General features: G+C 33.7%; 5 protein-coding genes and 1 pseudogene across 6 annotated transcripts; 1 reads left to right on the top strand and 5 right to left on the bottom strand.

Moving 5' to 3' along the window:
• Window positions 1-83: 83 nt before the first annotated feature.
• LOC8280599 (mannose-1-phosphate guanyltransferase alpha) lies at window positions 84-5,236 on the bottom strand. Its single transcript, XM_015718138.3, has 15 exons — window positions 4,995-5,236; window positions 4,792-4,889; window positions 4,606-4,706; window positions 4,413-4,491; window positions 4,170-4,230; window positions 4,013-4,059; window positions 3,765-3,857; window positions 3,543-3,633; window positions 2,239-2,287; window positions 1,690-1,809; window positions 1,445-1,592; window positions 984-1,076; window positions 831-899; window positions 480-522; window positions 84-388 (listed from the first exon to the last, which is right to left on the bottom strand). The coding sequence occupies exons 1-15, from the start codon at window positions 5,050-5,052 to the stop codon at window positions 288-290; spliced, it is 1,251 nt and encodes a 416-aa protein (XP_015573624.1). The 5' UTR covers window positions 5,053-5,236; the 3' UTR covers window positions 84-287.
• A 752-nt stretch (window positions 5,237-5,988) lies between these two features.
• LOC125370042 lies at window positions 5,989-8,631 on the bottom strand (annotated as a pseudogene).
• Window positions 8,454-11,938, bottom strand: LOC8280596 (probable zinc transporter protein DDB_G0291141). 2 transcript variants are annotated; one of them, XM_015718217.3, is made up of 2 exons: window positions 9,565-11,938; window positions 8,454-9,465 (listed from the first exon to the last, which is right to left on the bottom strand). In XM_015718217.3, the coding sequence occupies exons 1-2, from the start codon at window positions 11,515-11,517 to the stop codon at window positions 8,869-8,871; spliced, it is 2,550 nt and encodes an 849-aa protein (XP_015573703.2). In that variant the 5' UTR covers window positions 11,518-11,938; the 3' UTR covers window positions 8,454-8,868. The 2 variants fall into 2 exon arrangements, with proteins under 2 accessions (XP_015573703.2, XP_015573702.2); XM_015718216.3 differs by having other exon boundaries at window positions 8,454-11,930.
• Window positions 11,939-15,658: 3,720 nt separating this feature from the next.
• Window positions 15,659-18,795, top strand: LOC8280595 (protein NRT1/ PTR FAMILY 5.8). Its single transcript, XM_002517367.4, has 4 exons — window positions 15,659-16,169; window positions 16,363-16,580; window positions 17,280-17,788; window positions 17,874-18,795. Exons 1-4 carry the CDS (start codon window positions 16,115-16,117, stop codon window positions 18,700-18,702), a joined length of 1,611 nt encoding a protein of 536 aa, XP_002517413.2. The 5' UTR covers window positions 15,659-16,114; the 3' UTR covers window positions 18,703-18,795.
• A 1,828-nt stretch (window positions 18,796-20,623) lies between these two features.
• Window positions 20,624-21,930, bottom strand: LOC8280594 (metalloendoproteinase 3-MMP). The gene has a single exon (XM_002517366.3). It carries the CDS (start codon window positions 21,785-21,787, stop codon window positions 20,822-20,824), a length of 966 nt encoding a protein of 321 aa, XP_002517412.2. The 5' UTR covers window positions 21,788-21,930; the 3' UTR covers window positions 20,624-20,821.
• A 1,896-nt stretch (window positions 21,931-23,826) lies between these two features.
• LOC8280593 (metalloendoproteinase 3-MMP) lies at window positions 23,827-24,951 on the bottom strand. Its single transcript, XM_002517365.3, has one exon. It carries the CDS (start codon window positions 24,916-24,918, stop codon window positions 23,977-23,979), a length of 942 nt encoding a protein of 313 aa, XP_002517411.3. The 5' UTR covers window positions 24,919-24,951; the 3' UTR covers window positions 23,827-23,976.
• Between the last annotated feature and the right edge of the window lie 2,107 nt (window positions 24,952-27,058).

A 27,058-nucleotide genomic window follows, 5' to 3' on the forward strand; every position in this document is an offset into this window, starting at 1 on the left:
ATTAATAATTACCTCACTCAATTTGGTTATCTTCCCTTCTCCTCAATGAACTTCACTCCATTCTCAAAGGAAAAGAAAAACCATATTCCAAAAATTTGATTTCATTTCCATTTCTACAACGGCTGGACAGCAAAATCTTGGTAGAAAACAAAAAGATAAAATAAAATAAAATTACACACGACTTCCAACTCCTGATAGGCTCCGTTTATTTTTAATCTCTATAAAACGAAAGCAGAAATCCAAACGCCAGTGTTCTGACGGATTGAATGAGAACAGTTTCTCCATTTTTACAGGATGATCTCCTCCTGTTCTCTACAATTAATAATCTTGTTTGGAAGAACAATACAGTTAGTAACGACCACTTCATCTTCAACCGTCACAGCTTCACCTGCACAAGAAAAAAAAGTTAAAAAGAATTCAGGACTTGTTTCAACCGCATTTCCCGTAGCGGAGAAATATGAGAAGGTGAGGGCAGGTACCGAGGATGGTTATTCCAAGCTTTGTATTATAGTCTCCATCAGCCTGAACATTCAGTTTAACTTTAATCAGCTACATTGTCTAATAGATGCTAATTTAGTATCAGCTGCTGGGACTGAAATGTTCTCTTATTAGACTGGTAACTTCACCATAAATTTAGTTATAAATTTGGTGGAAGAAAAAGAAGAAGAAAGCATAGGGAAAAATGGCTTCCTGAACGTATTAGTCTCAATTACAAATTAGGAAAACAAAAGAAAATCAAATGTTCATGAAATTCTCTATAGAGGCTCGACTGCATAAGCCAAACTAAATCATATTATTACCAAACTAAATCATATTATTACTGGACTTGCCTGGACTCTTGACCATCTTCCTAGAGATGACTTCCAACCAACAATCGAGTTCATAACAACTGCATTTTCCTGTCAAGAGAGAAGACAATAAAATAGTTGCTTCCATGATAAAGAAATGTTAGTTTCACTTCATTATATAGTATAGTGACACACCTGAATTTCAACATCATCTAAGATGATGCAACTTCTAAGCCTCACGCCTGCTCCCACACGAACATTTGCGGAAATAGAGACATTGGGACCAATCTGACGAATAAGCAACTCATGGATTAGAGAGGAATATAATCGTCGAAACTAAAAGACATGTAGAAGAATATAGTGTATTATAATAGAAACTTGGTATAGATCAGTGATTATGCTTGTACAAGGAAGATCCCATTGTGCCGAGTGTTTATAGTTAGGCACAAAATATTAACTAAGAAAGATACCGAGTATATGTGAGGCCAGGTCTGGCAATGAAGATAGAAAGTGTCAGATGATCATGGATAACATCAAGAGGGGAGAAAGCCAAGGGCAGAGCAATGATGGCATCACTTTCTGAATGCTAATTTAACATAAGTTCATACTACCACAAAACACTTGTGCTAATTCATTTTTAGGCAAAAAGAAGAGACCTTTGCAGTTGGGTGCACTTTTGCTGAAGGATGAACATAAACATCACCAATGATGCTAGCACTCCTAGTTCCATTACCGTTGGCCAAAAGATGAGGAGAGGTAAAACGATATTGGGAAAGATATAAAGCAGAGCACTTCAAAGACATCCTGCATCATTAGCAACACATTTACATAGGGGGTGCATAGTTGCTGACATTTAAATTTCACCAGCCAAAGAAAAGAAAGTAATAGACAAATACCATACCCTGGAGTCTTGATTTGTTCCCAGAAATCCATGGTCTCATATGTATATAATTGCTTCTTTCCAGCAAGAGGTGATAAAATATCTTGATCTAACCTGACAAAATCTATAGGAAGACTGGACCTGTAGCAAAAAAGTTGTCAGACTAAATTTCAGCTCTTCAACAGATCTATTCAGAAGAAAGGACATATGAGAAAAACAAATTGTAGAAGTATGAGAACTCATCAGGCATGTGAATTTAACGGAAAACACTACTCTAGAAAAAAATTATGATAGTACCCCATAATAAGACATGGAAGGTCAACAGATATATTTCAAGTTCTTGTAAAATAATAGTCAGACTGCATTGGTTCCTTAAACGAGAAACTTATAGAGTTATACCTAACATTTACAACATGTACCTATCTCGTGAATAAACCACTTTCAAGGTGGGCATCATACTCTTCTAAGTTTATATTATATACATAATTTCTAATGTATGCTGCCATGCAATTCTATTGTGTGAGCAGCAGAAATTCTGAAGAGAAACATTGAACCATAAGAGAAGTCAACCTTGTCAAAGACTGGGCACCCTCGAAGCTGGAAAATCGAAGTACATTTCCTATAATTAGAAAACAATATAAATTAGCTACTGATACATATGGAAATGACTCCATATATGGCACATCATGCAAACACAGAAACATGAGAACATGATAATGCTGCATATTATAATCATCATACATGATGCAAGAAAACAATTACATGCCATGCAATGAATAGTGATCAAAGACACTGATAATTAGATTATTCTCAAGCATACAAGTACTTTTACCAAATGAAAGCAAAAGAAGGTTTCATTCTGGATTCAGCACAAAGTAATAAAACCTGCACCAGGAGAGTCTTTTCTCTTTAATGATCCGTTCTTTCTAAAATCAATTTCTAATATTCCAAACGGCTTAGCCGCTATGGCGAAATGCAAAGGCTAACTGAAAGTAGTTTCTTCTCTTCGCCCATATGGATAATATATTTTGTATTGATGAAAACCTCAAACATAACAAGCGTGTAATCGGAACAGTTATTGGATCTGATCAGAGTTCAGTTCTGCAAAGTAAAGATATTGGCATCTGTGATTCACTACTAAGCCACCTTGAGCAGCTCAAGAGAGAGACAGCTTTAATTTGATATCAAACACCACCTGTCCACCCCAGCCTTAAAGAAAAGTGGAGTCCAGTCCTCTCTCATCCAACTTCAGGAATAATCAATAGGGATAGGAAAAACAAAGAAAAACAAAGGAAATGCAGCATCAACAGGGAAGGTAGTTAAAATGGACCCTTGCAAATCTGAGTTTCAGCAAAAGCTGTAACCATGTTGATGCAATTGCAAAGATTCCTCAGCAACAACATGTGAAATTGTCAAGTGAAATAATGGTCCTCAGTTCTCACCCCTGGCAGTGGACATGCAATGATATAGCTAGCTATGTCCTATTTACTAGTGCACTCTCATAGCATTTGACAAGCATGTTTTGTATCAAGTAGAGACATTAAGCAAAACCCTCTTAAACAATAATTGTTTGGCTTCATAATTAGAGCTTGGTGGCAAGATTCCAACAAGCATTTAGGTAAATCAGATGCAGAAAACCCATATCAACCATACAGAAAAAGGCAATTTGATATGTTCATCTGTGTCTCAAATGGCAAGGGACTAAGGAAGCAGGATCAAGCAATTTAAGATGTGATCAAGTAATATAATTCTTGAAATTTATTACTTATTCATGGACCAATCAGCAATCAGGATACTGAACTATATGCCCAGGCTAAATTCATGGACAAGTATGAAGAGATTAAAATGAAGGCCTGAAATAGGTAAGAATTAACCTCTTCCTTCCCGATTACTGGAGACACCTTGAATGGCAGTAAAGATCTCTGGCGTGAAGACATAGACACCACAGTTTATTAGATCACTTACCTGCATTTTACAAAGATGGGTAAGCCATAGGAAGTATGACCAGAAATTAGATAATAAAATTAAGTCATTTATACTACTAGATTCCAACGTGCTTCACATTATGCTGATGTAAAACTAAATCATATACATACAAAAGTTTCTGGTTTCTCTATGTAATGCAGCAGTTCTTTGGTGGTTGGATCGGCAACCAATTCACCAAACTGGTCAGCTGATTCCGCAGAAACCTGCACAAGAAGCAAATAAACAAATGATATAAGTGCAACAAATTAAAAAACATAAAAGAAAAGGAATAGGAAAGAGAGAGAGAATATCATGATGCAGAATGGAGAGAATCAACAGTAGTTCACCATTGCAATAGATCTGCACATAATCCACCAACCTTGATTACTAACATTGTTCCCATCCCACCATATGTTTTGTGTGCCTCTGAAAATAGCAAAACACACCCAGAAATCAACAAACAATTTATGTAGACTCATAACTTAGAGAAAGCACAATCATAAAAGTAAATAATCATATGAAGATCTAGAATTTACCAAGCATATCTGGCAATGGAAAACTGCAACAAACATCGCAATTCAACAAAAGGATATGTGACTGCCCAACAAAATCAAATGCAATAAACACGTGAGATATCCTTATAAAAAGAAGCAAAATAAATTTCATTAATTTTTCTTTAATTGAGCATCAAGTCAAAAATTAGGGTGCTTATAATCAAACCCGAAATATACAAAACGGAAGTAACAAGAATCAAGAATGAGCAAGGGCAAGTAGCAAACCGGGCTGTCTTCCATGATCAAATCTCTAAAGTAATAAAGACCACCAGCAGAACCATGTGGTTTGTTCTCTTTCAAGTATCTAAAGCAAACACCAATCAACAAAATACCAAACTAAATTACCACAAAAAACTCTTTAACTTAACAAAACATCATATTACAAAGTACTGAACTATTGAAGTTCGAAATGAAGTACCTTACAGGTACTTTGAATTCATTAGAGATTGAAGAAACGTATAAAGTAAATTCACGCTCCTCATAGAACCCAAGTAGGAAAATCCTCGCTAAATTTGGTATCTAATGCAAACAAACCGAAACCAATCATTTAAAGCCCCAAAAACAGAAAAGCAAAACCAAACTAAGAAATGTAAGGAAAGAAGACCCTTTTGCAAGCATAAATGTGATGATGGACCATAGGCTGTCCAGCTAATGGGAACAGAGGCTTTGGAGTATTGAAAGAAAGTGGCCTAAATCTAGTACCTGCAAATATATTAAAAGAAGCAAACTTTAATGTATTCTTAAACATTGAAAATCAAAATCAAAGAAATATTAATAAAAAGAAAATCTTAATGTAAATTTCGATACCTTTGGTTGGCCCGCCGACCATGATCACAGCAACCACCTTGTCCTGGGAATCTGCCATTCCTAGAACCCTGACTGAAACCCACAAGTGGTTTTAGTTTATTTACGAAAGAAAAACTGAAACTGCAAGTATTATTAGTATGCCTAGATAATAAACGGACTAGTCTTTTTTCATTTTGTTTTTGAAATTTCAGTTTAACACGAGTTGAAGGTTGCTGAGAGTATAGGCACACAGACGATGTATGCACATTTATATACTTTGGTGTAGACTATATAGGAACAAAAACGGTGTCGTTTCTAATTCACAGCTCAGCATTATAACCCAAGTTTAAAACTTTCTTTTTGGGTTTAAAGAAGATGTCTTCTAGTGTTTTCAGTTTGATGCATTAATTATCAGTTACCCAAACCACTCACCTTTTTATACAGAAAACAGAAAAGAAACAGAAATCTTGTTTTAGGAAAAGGAATTACATTTAGCTTAAAAACGTTCTCAAAGCCAATGTCTGATCAGTAATACATGCGATATTCTATTCCAAGCATGTCGAGCTATCCAGAATTCAACTTGATAGGGAAAAGATTATTTTATGTTGTTGTAATGAGACCTGATGATGTAGTGCTCTAGGATTTACCTATTGCGGCAAATCTTTTATGTATATAGATTTTATTGTATCTAAAACAATATACAACTGAGAGTTTAGTCTCGACTTAACAAGACCATAACTCCGGGATCTGAAAACTCAATTCCAGTCCTCTTCATTAGCCCTTCCAACTGTTCCCGTATCTCTCTTGCACGGTTCATACTTTTCACTTGGGTATAGTTTTCATAACACCACTGTCTAGAAAAAATTCTCCTTCCAAGAATTATAAACCCTTAGAAGGGCAACGTGGTCACAGACATCTCCGACATCAAAAGTTCTTCCTTCCATTATCTGCCAGAACTTGCTTATCCTTGTTGCGATAAAATATGGAATATCCAACAGAAGCATAGCAGCAATTGTCATAATCTCCTCTGAGCAAGTGCCTTAGAGAGTTTAGGATCAAGTGGAAATTCAGCCATTGACCTACCAATCTTAGTGAGCTCACCCTGGCTATTCAGGGCACCTAGGGCAAAAACAAGTTCGAGTGCTTTTAGCAGAGACTCATTTGACGGCGGGTCCATAAAATCAAAATCTATCATGTCATCTATCCCTAGGACCTTCAGATAAGCACTGCATTTGCAAGATTAATCCTCTGTACTACTGGAGCACAATTATCTTTTATTTGTTTGTAGCGATCAGCAGTATATAACCAAATGCACTTTCCTGGCCCTATCTGTCCTGCACGAACTGCTCACTGTGTAGCAGATGCTTTAGAGACTTCTGTTACCTGCAATGACTCCATATCAGTCCCTGGCTTATAAAAATCTATCTTACAAAAACCAGAATCAATAACATACCTTATTCCATCAATCATTAATGAAGTTTCAGCAATGTTAGTTGATAAGACAACCTTGCTTGCCCCTTTAGGAGTAGGATTAAATCCTAGCCTGTAGCTCAGTGGGAAGGTTAGCAAATATTGGGCATATAACAAGCTCCGCAATTTTGCTGCCATAATGCCTCATCTTTTGCTTCAAAATCTCCTCTGCATTCTCAATATCTTCTTGACCAGTGATGAACACCAAAATGTCACCTGGTGGTTGTGTGACATGTACATGAAGCGTAGCTGCAATTGCTTCTTCCAAGTAATCCTTCACTGGTTGCTTGTACAATATATCAGCAGGATGCTGCCTTCCCAGAACTGTAAGAATAGGAGCAGAATCAAAATAATCAGAGAACTTCTGTGCATCAAGACTTGCACTAATGATCAGCAACTTGAGGTGGACACCATCCTCTCTTGTGCCTCATCTACCATAATCACACTATATGCAGGTCCTGTTCGACCATAAACTCCTGTAAAAGTATGCCATCAGTCATATTTTTCAAGACAGTCTTCTCCGATGTGCAATCCTAAAATCAAACGCTATACCAAACATCATGCCCAAGTTTTACTCCCATCTCACCTGCTACCCTGGCAGCAATACTCTTGCAGTAACCCTCTGTGGCTGTGTACAACCAATTCTACCGTTTTAGTAAACCCTGACTCATGAAGATACTGAGGTATCTGTGTAGTTTTCCCAGATCCGTTCTCTCCTATAATCACCAAAATCTGATGCTCTCAGAATTTTTCCAAAGATTCCTCCTTAAACTGATCAGAGCTTTCGGTTCTCCTGAACGCTTTCCGATGCCTCGACTATTATCTCCATATCATCTACTGACTGACCAGGCAATGGTCTTCAAGAGAATAAAGCTGATCAAACAAAGCTGATATTCATCACATTCCCGCTCCCATTATTTTGATCCAAAACTTACCATCCCCTTGCTAGTCTGGTACTCCTCCCACGGCTCCTTCTCAAACCCATCTCACTAAAGTGACAGAAAATCTCTTTCTTTGGCGAATACATCCTTGTTGATCCTAAACTTCCGGTCTCATATAACCATTCTCACAATCAACCTCCTCATAATAAGTCCCCTTCTTCACTATCTCCGAAAACCTCTCTTTTGAGTTTAAGCCGCGCAATCTCCTGCTCACTCAACTTAACACCATGAAAAAGAACAATCTAATCATCTAAGTCATCTTTAATCTCTTGCAATGGGAGCGGGAATGTGATGAATTTGGCTTACAGAAGAAGACATACCTAATTCAAGAAGCTTATCAAGTATATCGTTTGGATTTGATGCCTGCTTGCATAATGCGATCGCGTATAGTACTGCTGTAGGATGAGAGTAGCCTAAAAGTGATATCAATCTATCAGAAATATAGGTTTTCAAAGATGAATATAAATCCATACTCGAGGAATTAAAAGAGAAAATTTTTAAATCGGAAACTGTTATGTGCACTAGTAATAGTCGCTCTTGAAATATATTTTATATCTTCATTTGATCCGAACATAAACGGCATCTTACTTTAAATTATAACGTGATCTATAAATTTAGGAGAGACTGCAAAAAAATTATTTTATTATGTTCTTCTACGACAAAAGAGACGTAGTAGTTCTTCTTTTCTTCTTTTTTCTTTACACTTTAGTACTACAGGAGAACCACTGTAATAAACATTGTTAAGCTTCAGATTCAAAAATAAATTTAAAATCTTGGAATCCGTCAGTGACTTGATTTCCCATTTAATAGGTTGAGTTTTCAAAAGGGTCAAAGGCTAAGACAAGAAGGCACATTAACTCTTACTAGCCTCGGACTGTGGAAGCTCCATTTGGGATTTTATTTGGTTTGGCTCTGTGTAGAGCCGGGGACCAGGAACAGGAACCAATTATATTTCAAAGATAATTACCTGCTATCTCAGAGGTCAGATGATCAATGCAAGTCTTAAGAGAAGTTTTAATCCTATTAAGAATCAGATAGCTGAAACACTTGCACCCTTCACAAAAATCAGTTAACAAAAGGAAAATTGAATGAGAAATCCTCTATTCTTTTGGTTCAAGTCAAATCACAAAATCATAACACAAATCTACTGAGATTCAAGTATAAATAGAACGCTGAGAAGTCATATCCCCGCATTTTCTGTTCATATATTTCTGCATAGTTACATTATGATCAACCGCATAACCCATCATCCTTATCCTTTATGAACAGAAGTTAATTGCTGATTTTAAATCCAGCAAAACACGAAGCCTTACTAGTGCTTGACAAAATTCTTCTCTTGAACAAAGTGCCAGAGCTACCGAAGCTCCATAAGAGAAATAGTACAGCATCAAGCCAAGAGTTTAGCAGCAACTTCCGGTGATATTTGCATTTGCACCTCAAGTGTTTGAGGAAGATGAAATCAGCCTCAAAATTGACTATGCTCATCACTTGATGCACTCTACCTGCACTGTCAAATCCTTGATTCCAGCATCATGAAATATGTGTGAAGTCCGATCCTTCATAGAATCCTTGTCAGTTTCTGCTGAGACATGGAGATGCATTGTCCCAACAACATCTGTGTTAGTAAAGCTCCAAACATGAAAATTCCGAATTCCATGTACCCCCTTTATCTTCATAACATCATTCAAAGCTACTCTCAGGTCCTTCTCATGAGCCCTAGGAACTCTTTGGAGAAGAATTTCTGCAGAGTTCCTGAGTAATGGAATAACAGAAGATACAATCAAAACGGAAATGAATATTGAGCAAGCAGGATCAGCAACCAGCCATCCTTTATATTTGATAAGGAGGGTAGACATAACAACTCCAACACTTCCCATCGTATCTGCCAAAACATGCAAAAATATTCCCTCCATATTGTGGTCAATGTGGTGATGTTGGCGATTTTGTGATTGCTCTTCATCAGATACCAGATTTCTTTGTTGGAAACCACTGTTTTCCAAAGAGAAATTACTTTCTGTTTCTGAATGGTGAGTGTGGGTATGGGATTGAAGGAAATTTCCATGGTCATGATCATGATGATGGTGGTCACAGGGTTCATGAAGGGGAGAGTGGTCATGATGGTTGTGATGGTGGTGAGACTGGTTACCATGGTCATCATGATGAGTATGATCATGATGATGGTGGTCACAGGGTTCATGAAGGGGAGAGTGGTCATGATGGTTGTGATGGTGGTGAGACTGGTTACCATGGTCATCATGATGAGTATGGTCATGATCATCATGATCACACTGATGGTGTTCAAGATGGTCACAGTGGCTAATCAATGTCTTCTCCTGGCAGTCATAGGAAACAGAGATACACTTGTGATGCTTTTCGTCAGGACCTTCAAGAACATGTGTATGCTGGTGAGAGTGAGAATGAGAATGGGGATGAGAATGTGAGCATGACCCAGAACCACCATGTGCATGATGATGCTCCTCATGGAAGAAGATCAAACCAACAATATTCACTACAAGCCCTCCAATTGAAACAGTTAACAAACTATTAGTTGATATCTCTTGTGGATCCAAAATTCGCTCAAGAGACTCCAACACAATTAGTGCCCCAACAAGAACTAGTAATACAGCATTAACATATCCTGAAAGAACCTCAAACCTCCCACGACCATAATTAAACTGATTATTCGCAGGCAAACGAGAAATATAAGAAGCATATAAACCAATCGCCAAAGCAGCACAGTCAAACAACATATGACAAGCATCTGAAATCAATCCAAGACTATTGCTCATAAACCCAGCAACAAACTCAACCACCATATAACCAGTATTAATCAATAGAAAAAGAGCAATCTTGCGAGATTTTCTCTCACTCACAATATGTCGGATAGGCTTCATAATAGAAGAACTAAGTGGCTCTGATGATTCCAGTCCCAATTGAAGATAGTTCCAATAAAAAGGGTCCAACTTTCTAACAGCAAAATACAACAGTAGTCCACATAAAAAAAGACCCCAAAGTGACAGCTCCGGAAAATAAAACAGCTCCAAAAGAATTGTACAAACAAATGTAACTAAAAACTCTCTCTGTAAATCTTTAGAATACACTAGCTTATCTTCACTATAATTCTCACTCAAAAGAACTCCAAATACAACAGTATTAGCTAATGGCCAACCAAAATTCGCAATAGAAACACCATCATTACCCCTTTCAAACATGATAAAACTCACAACAGCAGGAATGAACAGCAACACAGTTGTATAGAACAACGAAACCAATCTTACCCTTTTCAAACCCAATTGCCTAATAGTACCCCAATTCATTGAAACACGTTCATAGCACCCTAAAAATCCAGATGAAAAAGGCAACAACATGGACCAAATCCTAACGCATTTCTCTCTAGGAAACAGAGTAAATCCATATTTATCAATAAACGAAGTCGAAAATGGAAAACAATCAATCCGATCCCAACTAATTGATAAAAAAGACAACCCAGTAAAAAGCAACAAAAACCCAGAAGTCCCATTAGGCCTTTTGAACTCAGTAACGAATCGAGCGGCGACATTACCGGATAATTCAGCAAGAATCATAGCAGCAGTGCCGCAAAAGCGAAGAGCTTGAAATCTTAATAGGAAAACCACAGCAAGGAGGAGTGATTTAGAAAGTAGAAGCTTGTGTTGGGATAATGAAATTGAAAAGATAGAGAAAATGGGTTGGTTGTAATTATTATAATTATTCTTGAAGTTGAAAGAGTATTTCGGGTATGATTGAGAAGGGAGGAGAGAGAAAGAAAGAGAGAGAAGGAAAGAGAGGAGAGAGACAAGGAAAGAAAAAGGGAAGAGAGAGAAAGAAGGAGGGGAGGATTGAAGGAAAGGAAGGAGAGAGTAAAGAGATCGGAGAGAGAACAGAAGGAGAAAGAGAAAAGAAAGCGATGACTTTGATGATGTTTTTGATGCAAGTGAAAGTGAAGATGGAAGACGTTGCTTTGATGGTGTTGGTGTTGGTGTAGAGAGATATGAATAGGTAGGATAAGGTCTTGTGGTGGTGGCTGTTGATGTTGAGGAGGAAAAGATAGTGGTCCGTGGAGGGAGGGAGAGGCGGTGAGGACGGTGCTGATGGTGGTGGTGATGATCGGACATGGTTGACGGGTTCTGGAAATGGGAACTAGACTTCGAGAATTGGGAGTGCGACTGAATCACAGAAAGTGGCTTTAGTAGGGCCAAGTTTAGTTGAGAGTTTGAACAGTAAAAATTGAATTGTGACCGTCTGATGGAAATTTTGATCTTGTGATATGTGGTGTTCGACGAGTTTTCATTTCTGTTTATGACAGAGGATGGGCGTAGGCAATAGTAGGCATAGACAAAGTCACTCGCTAGTTCTAAAAGTTCCTATTTCTTTGGTGTAGGCTGGGAAGTGGGTTATACGATGATAGCACTGTTTTGCTTTTAATGTAGGAATTAGCAATTTAATGTGCTTACAAATGTTCTTTCTTCTGTCAACAATGAGAGATTTCATTAAATTGGAGGATTCCACATCTACTAGTAGAAGACTAAGCAAATCCTGAGGGGTTTCAAGAAGTGAAATTACAATGTTAGAATGAACTTCCTCCACTATGGATTTAACTTCCCAAGAGGGTCTCTTCTCCCAGTAAGCTTTGCAAACTACTAAAGAGAGATTCGCATCCTCCTTGTACGCTGGAATAATCCAAAAAACATAAAAGCCCAGCAAAATACAATGTGGGCACGTAGACCTCTGTATAAATGGAAATTTTCACAAAATATATAACAAAAATAATAAAAAGATATTACTTTTTTTATATGATTTCTTACAATATTTATTATTTTTTAATTTATGATATGATTGTTTTTCAGTTTCTTTTTAATTATTCTTTAGATGTTTTTTATTATTTTTAAGTCATGCCTGTCTTTTATTGGTTTATCTAAAAACAACTGGAGGAAAAATTTAAAAAAAATTAAAATATATATAGAAACTTTTTTCTGTATAAAATTTGAGCCCCAATATCCAACTCTAATTGGGCTATATGGCTTAAAGAAGAAAAATAAAATATATGAGATGGAACTCTCATTTAGGGGAGGAGGAAGAAAGTTCCCTGAAGGCTTAAAGGTAAAAATATCCTCTAAAGCCATTTCCATCTTTTGCTCATGTGATCTATCCCCCTAACAATTTGGAGGGCAATACAAGTTCAATTTGCCAGATTTTTCAAAGAAAAAGGAGAAGAAGATTGCCAAATATTGAAAGCTTATAACACCACAATCCCACTCTTTTGGGACGAACTGCAGTCTGTATAAGTATAGGACCAACTACGTGACCAACCCAAAATTTCAGCCCAAACTATAGCATGACTCAATTAAAATAAAATAAAATAAACATAAACATAAAATTGATTTGAAGCCCCCATAGTTTAGTTTATTACATGGTTACATATAGGTCTGGCGTATATGTGTCAACTATTAAGAGAATGACATCATTAAAAAAATTAAAATTCTTTACATAAATCTAGTGCGTATATCAAAATTAATAAGAGAATGAAGCTTGTTAAAGAAAATAAAAAAACTTATATAGACTTGATGCATATACTATAATTAATAGAAAAATGACACGTATGTATCAGTGTTTTACATTTTAATATTAAATAATTAATATATATTTTACAAGTTAAAATTAGTAAATATATATCAATCATTTCTCATAAAAGAAATTTTAAAAAAATAATGTTGAAGTTCAATAGAAAGAAAATTTAATGGTTAAGAACTAGAAGTTGAACAGCTTTCAAATTCTAAGTTCCCTTTTTCTAATAAAAATAATTAAACTCAATCATTTTTAAATATTAGCCAATAATATATAAAACTTAACATACATATTACATATGATAATATATATTATTTAAATATATAAATTATGGATTATTAATTAATTATCCTATCCTGTCGGACTATAAAAACTGGCGCTGCTGTGTCTGATTGCCATTCCTACTTTTGTTATATTTTGAAACAAACATAGCTTTAGTGAACAGTGTTATTGATATAAAGATTCAAGATATTACGTATTAACTGTGTATGTGAATGTAAATTAAAGGAGTTGAAGCGACACAAAAAAGAAGGATCTGTTGATGTGCCATTCATGTCTGCCTCAGTGTTGTGTGCCTGTGTGTCAACTGAAAACTCTACTTGTTGACCATTCTATTATGTACCCATGCATGCTTTGCAGTAGTGCCACTCGAATATCTGCTGCTCAAGAAAAACACTAGCTTTCTTATAATGGCTCAATGGCACGTTAGACCCAGAATGGTGTATAAAAGTAGAAAAGGAAAAGAATGCCTCCATCCTCAATGGTTGGAAAAATTGTCCCTTGCATTAGTTAGCCTCAATTTAATTGCTCAAAAGGAAAATTCAATCAGTCATATTCCAGAAAATTAATAAATAAGATAATCTTTTTTATAATAAAGTAAATATTAATAAAAGATATATTCGAAAACCAACTAGCTACTTAAGAATTAGCTCCGGAATATACCCGAGAAGCTGCTTAACATAGGACAGGATATTATTATTAGTACAGAAGTGATAAAACCAACCAAAAGATTCATGAACATAGATATATTGTCAATTGCTGATTGGGTTTTGCAATTTGTAATTGCTGCAGCAGCAGCAGTAGTTGGTGTTTAGTGGGTGTGCTTGTCAAAGAGATCAAAGTGGTGTCCATCTCAGTAAACCACTAATAAACAATAATAATGTCTTCATTTATTAGAGGGAGCATTAGTTGTATAAAAACTATACAGAGATATGATATAGAGGCCCGCGCCATACTTCATTCCACAAAACTGTTCCTGCCTTTCTCTTTATCTGCGTGTGTTCTATGCGTGCTTGCTTGTGCATTTTGTGTGCTTGCTGTTTGCCGTAATTTACAACACAAAAACTATGGCTAGCCATCCCTCCTGCTTCTATCTATGGTAACGTGTTCACTTTTGAAGAACTAGCCCTAAACGTAACGCATTTACATAGAGTTTTCGAAAGCATGCATAAATATAAAACATCTTTTGGTTGGGTTTTTCTTTTCTTCCTTCTTTTCAGTTTTTGGTTCGGATAAAAAGCACAAAAAAAGTAACCGAACAAGGGTTGTCATTATGATGGTATCTTATAACAGCAGTACGATCACCTTGTCATTTATTGGCTTTGATGACATATTTAGGTAGTTTCAGCTGATAGAACTTTGCAAGCATGCTACTCAAACACTCTAAATTTCAATACCTTTCTATTTATATCATTGACCTCTCTACCATATGGATAACTTATACTCTTCACTTTGATTATTGTAAAACCCAAATTTGTACGAATTATTTACCCAATAGTTAGAAACAGAGTCGGATCCATTCGTTTTAGAGGTGGCTCTCATCCATTTTTAACAATAGAGCACGACACTTAAGACTCATACTCTAAAAAATAAGTTATTATGATATCATTTGCAGAACTTGAATTTATATAAATTATTGGATTATTTACTAGAAGCAAGGATAGTTTATTTTCATTACTTAAGCTCGGTCCTAAATTTTATTATCATTTGTATAATTCTTGTAAGCATATCAAATCTGAATTTTTCTTCGAATATAGAATATAATGCGAATTATTGGATTATACTGTTTAAAAGTTAATATGTGAAAGAAGAGTTAAGTAATATACAAACAATGAATTGAAAAAGAGAAGAAAGTAAATAATACACAAACAACAACCCTTGAAAGAATAACTTGAGCTATGACAGCTAAATAAACTTGAGATAATTTGAAAGAATAATGAAGTCTGAATTCATAAATTAATCAACTGTTCTTGAGATTAAGATGAGTATTTATAAGATAAATTGGCAAATGAGAAGTGTTAATTTTTGTGTAATGTGGTAGAATCTCAAGAAAAATGCAATTATATACTTGGGTTAGCTTTATTTTAAGTAGACCTATCTAAAATACATCTACATCAATTAAAGATTGAAAAGATAATAATAATCTCTACCTTTAATACGAGCATCATTAGGAGCTCACGAAGTTAAATCTCCCTTAAACATTTGGTGGATAATGACTATCATTAGCGCAGAATCATATGCAATAAGAACATGAGTTGATGTAATGATATTAAATTATATGGTTTAGACATGGATGCATCTGCATTATTGGCTCAGTAAACAATGTCAATTTTGTTTTAAAGGGGGGGGGGCTATTATGATGTGGCCAACGCAAGGAAATGCCACCTGTATCGTCCGTGGCACAAATAAAATGCATTTCTCAATCAAACTGGCTTACACGGAACTGGGTGCATGTCGACATTATTTTTAATTCCTTGAATGGCTTCACCAAAGCAAATCAGGAAGTGGATATAGCTTTTTTTTATTCTATTTTTTTTCTTTTTTCTTTATGGCAAAAATAAATATATTTGTAAGGAAGCAGGTGTTCTGGGAGGGCCTTAGTGATTGCCGACTGTGTATCATCATTGCCAAAAAAAAAAAAAAAAGAAAAAAACTCCACGTATGTTAAAAAGGAAAGTTGCAGCACTGTTGCTGGCGAAGTGCATGAAATTTTGAGCTGAAAGCAACAGAAAGAAAATGTGATAAGTTATTGGTTCCTTTGTCATTTCTTTGAGGCATTTATTTCTTTTTGGTGTTTCTCTTTAAAGCAGCTCTACATTGTTAAACAGCAGTTGGTTTCTTTTCAAGTGTGATCTGCTTATCTTTCCCATGGCTGGAATGCAGAGAACAAAAGGACTCAACAAGTCATGTTTTCTCCTCATAGGTAATGATCATTGATTTATACACTTCCATTTCTTGAATTTTTTTTATATTTTTCTTCTGTCCCATAAAGAAAGAGACAAAATTAGAGGAATCTTTGCTTTCTTTAATTTGAATTTATTTTTCTTTTCTTTTCTTTTCTTTTTGCTGTATGAATCTGATGGAGTTCCATTTATTTTTATTTTATTTGTGAATAGTGATTGCTGGAATAGAGAGGTTTGCATTCAAAGGGGTGGCATCGAATTTGGTGACATATTTAACAGATGTTGTGAAGTTGAGCAATTCAGCTGCAGCAAAGACTGTTAATAACTGGTGTGGGTTCACATCTATGTTGCCTCTTTTAGTTGCATCTCTTGCTGATTCTTGCTGGGATAAGCATCCCACAATTCTGGCTTCTTCTTACCTTTATGTTGTGGTGAGTTACTCCCTTTACCTCTCCATTTTCTGTCTCTTTTTGTTAGCTCTTCCGAACTGCATACAATTCTTACATGCCTCTATGTGGGGATTTCTTCCATTGCTTTTTCTGGGACCTGACTTCTTGTAGCTATATTTCTGTTGAACTTGAAATCAATAAGCTTAATAGCAGTATATCACCTGGTTATCTTAATTTAGTGAACTGGGATATGAATCTTGATAAAGACAGAGGTGGATTTTTTACTTTTTTAATAACAATGCTGTCATGTGCATATTGTCATTTAGCATGCTATTCTGCTTTAAAAAACTCACAGCCACCACTAAATGGCCTTTCAAGTGATTAATAAGCAATGAATTCTCCTGTCTTTTTCTACTTTCCTTTTTCTTGAATGAGAAAGAATTTTCCTTAGTTGAAGTTTTTCATTTCTTTTCTAACATAATTTGAAGAGTTTAACCCTTCAATTCTCCAATATGGAAACACAGAAATTATTTGAAACAAGCATGTATACATTCATGATATATATATATATATATATATATGGGCAATAATGACTATGCGGTCCATAACAAAAACCATCACTGCAGTAAGATGCTATCTGATATATAATGATTTCTAGATTTAACTAGTCGCTCCACACTAGTCAAAGTCTTTTCAATATTATAGTTCTGTAATATTTTGTACATTCTTTTCCTTCTTCAGGGACTTATGGCATTGACATCAACAGCATTAACTTGGGCCTGGTATCCCCCCAACAAGCGAAGCTCTACATTCTTGTACTGGTCTCTCGGTCTAATTTCAGTAGGTCAAGGTGGATATAACCCATCTCTACAAGCCTTTGGAGCAGATCAACTTGAAAGTGATGATGAATTACCCAGCACAAAAGATGACCGGAAGTCGAATAAAAAGAGTTTATTCTTTCAATGGTGGTACTTTGGTGTTTGTGGTGGTAGCCTTTTAGGTGTCACGGTCATGTCCTATATCCAGGACACTTTTGGCTGGGTACTTGGATTTGCTATTCCAACAATTGCAATGATTTCTTCAATTGTAATATTCTGTTGTGGAAGCAGAGTTTACGCATATAAACAGGATCTAGGTGATGACAAAAGGCACTTCCGCGATATGGTTCAAGCCATTAAGGAACTTGCATCAAAATTAGGCAACTGCAAAATCATATTACCAAGCGGAAACTCAGAAGTTCTTGAACTAGAGTAAGTTTTTCGAAGTAGGAACTTGAGGAAGTTTCGTTTTCAAGATGTGCATGAGTTCTGATGAAAATGTTTTACTTGTTTATAGGCTTCAGGAGAGACCTCTTTGTCCTGACAATTCAGGCAGCATCAAGAGCTTGAATAGCAATCCCAGAAGTGGCACTTACCTTCTTGAAAATGCAAAAGTAGTACTAAGGCTTGTCCCTATATGGACAATGCTCCTAATGTTTGCCGTCATTTTTCAACAACCCGCCACATTCTTTACTAAACAAGGCGTGACAATGGAGAGAAGTATTGGCAGCAAATTGAAAATCCCACCAGCTACGCTACAGAGTTCTATTACAGTGTCTATAATCCTCTTGATGCCATTATATGATACAATCTTCATACCAATCACAAGGCTGATTACTCGCGACAAGAAGGGTATCAATGTAATGCAAAGAATGGGGATTGGAATGGTTCTGTCTATAATAGCAATGATCATTGCAGCAGTGGTTGAAAGAAAAAGAATTATGATTAGCCGAGAAATGCCACATTCAGAAACAGTTCCATTAAGCATATTTTGGTTGCTACCTCAGTATATTCTGCTAGGCATTTCAGACATCTTCACCGTTGTTGGTATGCAAGAGTTCTTCTATAATGAAGTTCCTGTAAGGATGAAGACTATGGGCATTGCCCTTTATACAAGCGTGTTCGGGGTGGGAAGTTTCTTGAGTGCCTTTTTGATCTCCGTGATAGAAGCTTTCACCAGTTCAAGAGGGACGAAGAGCTGGTTCACCGATGACATGAGAGAAGCTCGCCTTGACAATTATTACTGGCTTCTAGCCTTTTTAAGCGCCTTGAGTATGCTGTTTTATGTCATCTTGTGCAAGTTTTACAGTAGCAGCAGTGGTGTAGATAATCAGAATAGTAAATGATCATTTTGGTATTGTACTGCTCTGAGTAAATAATTGCTCTAACCAGTATAAATTTTCATTCTCAAAAATAAAGTGTGATTTAATTCGTTTTGATGAAAAGGGCCAAATAAACTGTGAACATTATCCAAAACTGAAAATTCTGTGAATAAATGGAGAATCCGTTTGGCCTTTCGAGTTTGTAACCAGGAATTGATTGTCCCTGGAATGAGTCTTGATTTTTCGAGTAAAATAATCGGTTTTGGACGATATAATGGAAAAGACTTCCATAGTTGGAGCTCGAACTCAAATCTTTTTGAACAAGAAATTGAAAAGAAAGAAGTACAACTCTGTTAGCTGGAGAGTCTGATGAAACTGTTCTAGCTAGATTCAATTCTTTCATTCTGCTAACCATTCGTCGCATTAACTAATCGTAGCAAAAGGAATCAACCATGAAAGATTTACATTTCAAAGTTGTCTGACTAATATAGATATAGAGTCTGTGTAATTGCAAATCAATTTGGTTCCTGTTAGGATTAATTATTAGTACTCCGATTCTCGTCATAAGAATGAGACAGTATCATTCCAGGCCCGTCATAATCCCTGAAAACCTCTGTAAAACCCAGTAACAATGTCTGATGGTGATCCTGCACCTACTTCCTGAAACCTGAATTGGGAAACATCTTCCAACTTTAAGAGGATTGTACATTGTTTTCACATTAATAATATCTACCTTCATCAAAGGTAGAGCTCGCAAAGTGTATAAGATTTCTTTTCCCTTCCTCTTACAAGGACCAAATGGGCTATGAAATGCCAATTAAGCGATCACAACTCTTAAGCCAATTCATTCTCCTGCGCCCTCAATAACATTTCAGCCTTTGATTTGAGAAATTTATTGTGTTAAAATCAAATATAATTTAGATTGACCTGACAAATATGGAGATGTCTAGAAGCGAGAATGCATAGCAGAAACAGGTTCACAAAATGTTCCTTTTCAGCCTTTTTGTATCTCACTTAGCCAAAATAAGGAATTGGCCATGCTCAATCAAATAGCACTACCAAATTTTGACATATCCTATCCCTTTGCAAGCACTCATCAATTCTTTAGAGAAAAATTATTTTTATTATAAAATATAACATTATTTATTATTAATTCCATCAATAATAAATAATTTAATCAATATTAATATTATCTAATAAATAATGTTATATATTAATATATATTTGATTTTATTTACATTTGATATGGTAAATTAAAATTTCCAATACGCTATATAAATCAAATTCATTATATTAAAAATCATCTCATAAACATGATTTTCAATGAACTTTTTGCTCTTTATATACATCCGTTATAAACAAGACAATCATCTTTCACTTTATAATGGATCAAATAGTTATTCTTATTGTTGTTATTATTAATTTATATTATCTAGTTTGATCTTAAAAGTACAATATAACTTTTTATACGTTTTATTAATTGATATTTCTATTGAAGGATGAGAGAATTATTCCACATCAGCTAAAAAAAAAGAATATGAAATCACCTTAAATCATACTAATTGTTAGGCTTAAACTAAAATTGATTATTAATGACTAATTCACACTCTTTTCATTTCTAATTCTTAGGCCCATAAATATTTTTACAATTATATCTAATCCAAGCAGCAAAAAATCACCTTCACGGTTGAAGTGATATGATAAATTATAAAGAAATTATTACATAATCCTAATTTATTGGGTTGTCAAAAAATTCAACTAATTATTTTTCATGTCAGTTTTTTTTAAAAAAAATTAATTAAAATAAAAAAATTACTTTTTAAAGATAAGAAGAATGTGTAAAAAAAATGAAATTATAAGTCTTTTAATGATATAGTAGATAATTTCATATAATAATTTCTATATTGTTTGCGTATTATTAAAAGTTGGGAGAAAGAGTCTCAGCTGAAAAAATCATAGCAAACTGTTTAATGTTCATCCTTTCAATTTGCTTCTATATTATTTTGATAACATCAAGGTTTTTATTATATTCCTGGTACGATTACAAAGATACAATTGTAAGACACGAATTTAGCTTACTGATAAAACATCCGTTATATATAACACGATACGAGTCCTACTGACAAGTGGCATGAAAATCCTGTCAAACAATATTATACAGAGTCCGAATACCTTCAAGATCATCACTATGCAAACCCCTGGTCTCGCCGGCGAAGATTTGGGGATACATGATAGCACCCTCTACTGAGCTATGACCTAGTCCGAGAAGGTGACCTATTTCATGTAAAGCTGTCGTCTCCAAGTCATAAGCACCTAGTACTGCACCTATAGACCATCTCTCATCTGCATCGTAATGGAATAGCCCATTTTGTGGTGCAAAAGCATGGGCGAGAGTCCCTCCTGGACCATCAAAAGGATGACCATCTCCGTGGTCCCCTCTGTGAAAGCTTATTAAAATATCAGAGTTTATGTAATCTCGCGTCCAAGAAAAACTGAAGTGAGTATTAGCAGCCCATGTTTCGAAAGCATTGGCAACTGGGTTCACAGCTGCGGTTGGAAATCCTGGAAGAAATGAGTAGGTCAAATGGTACTTAGAAGGAGGCCATTTGGGATTTCCTGAAAAGAAAGAATAGTGAGAAACCTTATGTAAAGATTTGGGACCGTGTCGTCGATGATGATGGCGATGGGGATGACGATGGTGTTTCCTGCCGGACTCCATCCAAGTAGTGCCGTTAATGATGTCTGCCACCCCACATCTAGGCATCATCATCTTGGATGCCGTTTCGGAATCCAAGAGTCCGGAGACATTCAAATGGTAATTGAGTTGATATGTTCTGATAGCAGACTCTAAAGGATCATCAAAATCGTCATCATCATCCTCATTGGCATGAGATTGATTCTTATTATAGCTCAAGTAACCAAAATGTTTAAGATACTTTTTGAGCTCACCGACGCCTTTGAGCTTGTCACCTTTATGGCATCCTTGAAGATGTTTAAGGAACTCAAAAGGTAAAGATTTTGTATCAGCTACAGCAGCAGCATGAGAAACAAGAGACGTAAAGGCAATAAGAGTAGACAACAAGATGGGAAGAAAAGGTTTGGAAGCCATGACCAAATTAATGTTTCTCAGGAAAAATTAATCAAGCTACTTTTGTCGGCCTTTTGGATGTCAATTTAAATAGGAATATGAGAAAAGAACTGGTCTTCCATTAAAAAACAATATCAGAATTGCAACTGGAAGAATGAAAAATCATTAGAAATTAAAACATGGTGATGATGATGAACAGTGTAAGGTTTGATTTTTGTATATTAAGTGTTGTTGTTGCTTACTTGCAACATTAGATTTAGAAGTTGACCCGAATATCACGGGTAATTAAACAAAAAAATAAATTAGACAGTATGATTTGATTTAACTCTTTAAAAAGAATGGGTCCAATTGAACTTTGTTTCTTTAAAAAGAAAAAACAGGTTAATAAACCAAAATTGCATTTTTTTTTCTAAATATTAGAAAACCTCCTTTCAAAATTCTATTTAAAATTATATGGATGATTTTATTTTCTTTTTCTAATTAATATATCCATATTATTCTAATATATATTGTTTAAACAAATTAGACCAAATTATGATTGTTCTATTTAGTTTTTTTTAGCTAGGTAGTTTAATTTACTTTATTATAAGAATACATAAGCTGCTAATTCACATTTTAAATCGAATTTTGTTTAATATATATAATTTTTTTTAATATGAGTACTTATTTTTAAATGCATATGTATCAATTTTATTATTGATATTTCATAAAATTGACTTGTGACTTCTATAAAGATTTTAAAACTCTTTTATTTTGCTTCATATAAAGTCTCAAAAAGTACAATAAATGTCTACTTTCAATTAGATTGTAACTTATTTCTCTATTTATACACAACTTGCATTTAAAAAAGCCATTTCAAAACAAAAATATGGTCTATGAGCTTATTATTACGATTTGATTGTAAAAATGACTATTGTTTTCTTTTAATAATAAAAGAAAAGAAAGCAATATCGAAAACAATGTTAAGAATTTAATTTTTTTCATTTTAGGTTAATCATGGAAGACTGAATGTTGGTCGTGAATTTTTAATAAGAGTTGTTGAAATAAAGTAAACAAAATAAAGTTCCATTGAGGAGAAGACTGAGCATCGATCGTGCACGGTATCCATTGACACGCTCTACAAAAAGTCTATTGACTCCCTAATTATGAGTTGAATTATATGAAGAATTTTAAATATTAAATTGAAAGTTGTCATTATCGTTTACTAAGTGTTGTACTCACATGGTTTATTTTATTAATTATTATTAACCACTGATTATTAAAATTAATTAATATAAATATAATAACTAATAGATAATATTATATATTACTATATAATTAATTTTGTCATAGACTATGTTCATATTAAATTTCTTTTAAAAATTTAGCATCACGAACTTCTAATTTTATAAGTTTCAGATTTTTCATAACCTTTAGTTCTAAAGCTAACCTCAACTATATAACTACATGGTTAAGAATTCAAAATTAAAATGCTTAAAAGTTATCATATTTGCAAGTCTAAGTGTCAACTCTCAAAAAATAACAAATAAAAAATAAAAAAGTCAGGAGTGAATGACCTTTTTGTGTCGAAGTGTGATTCTTGTATTATCTAAGAAAATTGTATGATAAATCAAGTTTTCTATATAGCTTCAGAAATAAAGTGATAATCCTGTAAAAGAAATTAGGTAGCACTCGACTAAAAATAAAAGCGTAATTTTTTTTTGTTAATTAACAGTTTTGGCATTTTTATTTTATTTTATTTCATTGGTTCGAAAAATCTAATTCATTCTCTAATTTTGATTCTTTTTATTGCTAATTAGAGCTCAATTTTAAATCAATCACTGAAATTGCATTAATATATTCAACTCCAGGGATAAATCTGAACGTTACGACCTCTCAAAAGGGAAAAAAAGAAAATCAAAATCATGAAACAAGACTTTGCAATATCACAAAATATTTATAGATGAAATAGAAAAAAAATAAGAAAATTTGTCTCATAAATAATAATTATAGCTCAAAATTTGTTACCATGCTAGAATTAGATCCCTTTTTATATATATAAGAAAAAAGGAGAGTTCTGATGAGCTCTATATTTTATTTCTTATAAAAAGAACAAGCTACATATATATTTTATAGCTTAAATTATCGTTATATCCTATATGGCTTATATAAAATTGTGAAACCCTGCAAGAAAAGACAATCATACGCAGAACATAAGGAATTAAAACCTGTCAAACATTATACAGAGCACGAATGCCTTGAATGTCATCGCTATGTAAACCCTTGGTGGCTCCGGGCTGAATCGATGGATGCATAATTGCACCCTCAACTGAGCTATGTCCAAGCCCAAGGAGATGCCCTATTTCATGCAAAGCAACGGTCTCTACGTCAAATGCTCCTTGAGTTGCACCAACTGCCCAATGCTCATCACCATCATAATGGAACCTTCCATCCTGTGGTGCAAAAGCATGAGCCAGAGTTCCGCCGCGGCCATCAAAAGGACTTCCATCGCCGTGGTCTCCTCTGTGAAACCCTATTGTAATATCCGCAGCTCTATAATCTTGAACCCTAGTAAACCTGAAATGTGTATTAGCGGCCCATGTTTGAAAAGCCTTTGCAACCGGTTCCATAGCTTGGTTTGGGGTTCCAGGAAGAAATCCGTAAGTGAGATGGTACTTAGAAGCCGGCCATCTGGGATTTCCTGGAAAGAATTCATAGTGAGAGACCGTATGGAAAGAGGTCGAGCTGTGGTGGTGAGGGTTTTTGTTGCTGGATTGCATTCGAGTTGTGCCATTGATGATGTCTGCCACCCCACATCTAGGCATCATCATCTTTGTTACCGTTTCAGAATCTAAGAATCCGGTGACATTTAAGTGGTAATTGAATTGGTATGTTTTGAGGGCATACTCTAAAAGATCGTCAAAATCATCGTCATTGGAATGGGATTGATTTTTGTAGCTCAAGTAGCCAAAATTCTCAAGGTATTTTTTGAGGTCATGGATGCCTTTTAAGTTGTCACCCTTGTGACATCCTTGAAGATGTTTAAGGAAATCAAACGCTGATGATTTCTCAGTTTTTGAGTGTGAGTGTGCTAAAGCTGCACTAGATAAAAGAGAAATGAGGAGAATGAGAGTGACTGAAAATATGGCAAAAGGTTTAGATGCCATGATCATATAAATGATACTAATTAAGTTAGAGAAAGCTAGTATTACTTGATGTGTCTGATTCTAACTCATGATTCTTCATGCCTATTTATAGATTTTATGCTTTAAAAAAAGAGAGAGTAGTGTTGGATTAATTTGGAAGAATGAGTCGGTCTTTCTAACGTGAATCATGACTGGCAAATTACGTATTGACGGGCACTATTTGTATATTAAGCTCAAAAGTCATTCAAAAAGTCATGTAAGAAGAAGAAGAACCTACTGATGACCATTTCTTAGTACATGTTTTTTTTGAAAAGTTATGTAAGAAAACGATCATTTCTCAATTCTGTATACAGTTTAAAAAAAAAAATAATATGAACTAAGAAAAAATAAATATATATATATATATATATAAATTTTCTAAATTTTGAATTATTCTTTTTATATATATACTTATATTTTTATACATAAAATTTTTATTTTGATATGTATATTATTATTCACACGTAAAATTTAATTTAAGGTTACTTGTAGTTTCATAGTTTAATATATATTTCGTTAGAAAATGTAATTTGAACTAAGAATAATTAATCTTGTATAGTTTTAGCCTTATAGGTAAGGCTAATCAACTCAAAAAGTTATCTTAAATTCCACACATATATGAACAAAACACATACGTGGACTTGACCCAAAAGAAAAAGAAAAGGAATAAATTATAAATTATAAAATTTTATAGTTAAAAAGTTTGACTAACTCTTAAATTTTCACAAGTTTAACCAAAAGAATCAAACAAAATTTGTATTATTTCACATATTTATAACCATAAGAAATAATTATAAACTTATCATCTTAATTTCTTAATTTTCCAAATTTAGTGTTTGAACTATTATTTTATTCAATCAAGTATTTAAAATTGCTAATTTATATATGTCATAGTATATCTTGCAAATTTTGTAGGTTAAAATAATAATTTAATTCATTTTACACATAAAATGAATTAAATACCTTTATTTTTCATTACTTAGAATTCATTTATTTCTTTTTTTTTATTTCTCTTTTTTTTTTATGTTAGTAGAACTAAAAATTTTAAATATCTTGAATTAATTTTTCTTTTATTATTTTGATCATTTTAAAAAAATATTTCTTCTCATTTTTTTTTTAATTTTAAAAAGTTGCTTTCTTTCTAGAAAACTTAATACCTCTTTCTCTTTTTGTTTTTATTATTTAAAATGAAAGAATATATCTTATTTTTATTATTTAAGTGAACACACGAAAATAAAAATATAAAAAATATTGTTTAATTTCTATAAATTTTTATTTAAATGAATGATAAAAAAACCATTATTTTTTTATTTTAATGTGTTGAGAAATAAAAATAAATTTAAAAAACTTGAAAATGGATAGAAAAGGAAAAGAAAAAATAAGAAAAATGAATATAAAATTATTTTAAAAGTGGATATTTAAATTATTTTACTATTCAAAATAAGACACATACGTACACATTTTAACCTGTAGAATTGACTAAAAACACTATAATACTTTTAACATATTAAAATACTCAATTGAACAAAAAACACAAAAATTAAAAAATTAAAAATTAAATTTATAATATTTTTTTAAATTGCGAACTTAGTGAAAGATTATCACTTAGACCATTGATACTCTTAAAGGCCTCAATATGTTAGAGTGAATTAAGTAAATTCTGCCTATAGATAATGAGTTATACATAGGTCTTAACATAAGTTTCTATTTTAGCTTAAAAGAAAGCTTTCATAAGTTTCGATTAATTATGAATTAACATATATTTATTAATAATAATTATTTGTATAAGCATGTTAACTATTAAGTTGATAATATTAAATAAATTTTTAAATAAATTCAGTATATCATATTTTCAAAAAGATTCAGTCTACTATATTCTTTCTAGACATATTGGATTAATGTTGACATATAGCATGGTATATTATTTATTAAGAGTTATATTTAAATGATCGATTTATTTATTATCATTATTATTTATAATTAAAATCAATCAATATAAATAAATAATATCAAAATATTATATAATTAATTTTATTTATAAATCATGTAATTCATCGAGTTTATTTAGGCATTTGTTATAAAACTAAGTTGTGGGTTCCATATAAATGAACAGAATGAGCCAAAAGTA

Source organism: Ricinus communis, chromosome 5 (genome assembly GCF_019578655.1).
Source record: "Ricinus communis isolate WT05 ecotype wild-type chromosome 5, ASM1957865v1, whole genome shotgun sequence".
NCBI lineage: Eukaryota > Viridiplantae > Streptophyta > Magnoliopsida > Malpighiales > Euphorbiaceae > Ricinus > Ricinus communis.

Bases quoted from the DNA above. Each gene is read 5' to 3' on its own strand.
- LOC8280599 (XM_015718138.3), bottom strand. From the start codon at position 5,052: ATGGCAGATTCCCAGGACAAGGTGGTTGCTGTGATCATGGTCGGCGGG. The intron at 4,890-4,994 runs GTATCGAAATTT...ATATATTTGCAG, and splicing joins GGTCGGCGGGCCAACCAAAG to GTACTAGATTTAGGCCACTT. The intron at 4,231-4,412 runs GTTTGCTACTTG...TTTGTTGGGCAG, and splicing joins TGATCATGGAAGACAGCCCG to TCACATATCCTTTTGTTGAA.
- LOC8280596 (XM_015718216.3), bottom strand. From the start codon at position 11,517: ATGTCCGATCATCACCACCACCATCAGCACCGTCCTCACCGCCTCTCC.
- LOC8280595 (XM_002517367.4), top strand. From the start codon at position 16,115: ATGGCTGGAATGCAGAGAACAAAAGGACTCAACAAGTCATGTTTTCTC. The intron at 16,581-17,279 runs GTGAGTTACTCC...TTCCTTCTTCAG, and splicing joins CTTCTTACCTTTATGTTGTG to GGACTTATGGCATTGACATC. The intron at 17,789-17,873 runs GTAAGTTTTTCG...ACTTGTTTATAG, and splicing joins TCAGAAGTTCTTGAACTAGA to GCTTCAGGAGAGACCTCTTT.
- LOC8280594 (XM_002517366.3), bottom strand. From the start codon at position 21,787: ATGGCTTCCAAACCTTTTCTTCCCATCTTGTTGTCTACTCTTATTGCC.
- LOC8280593 (XM_002517365.3), bottom strand. From the start codon at position 24,918: ATGATCATGGCATCTAAACCTTTTGCCATATTTTCAGTCACTCTCATT.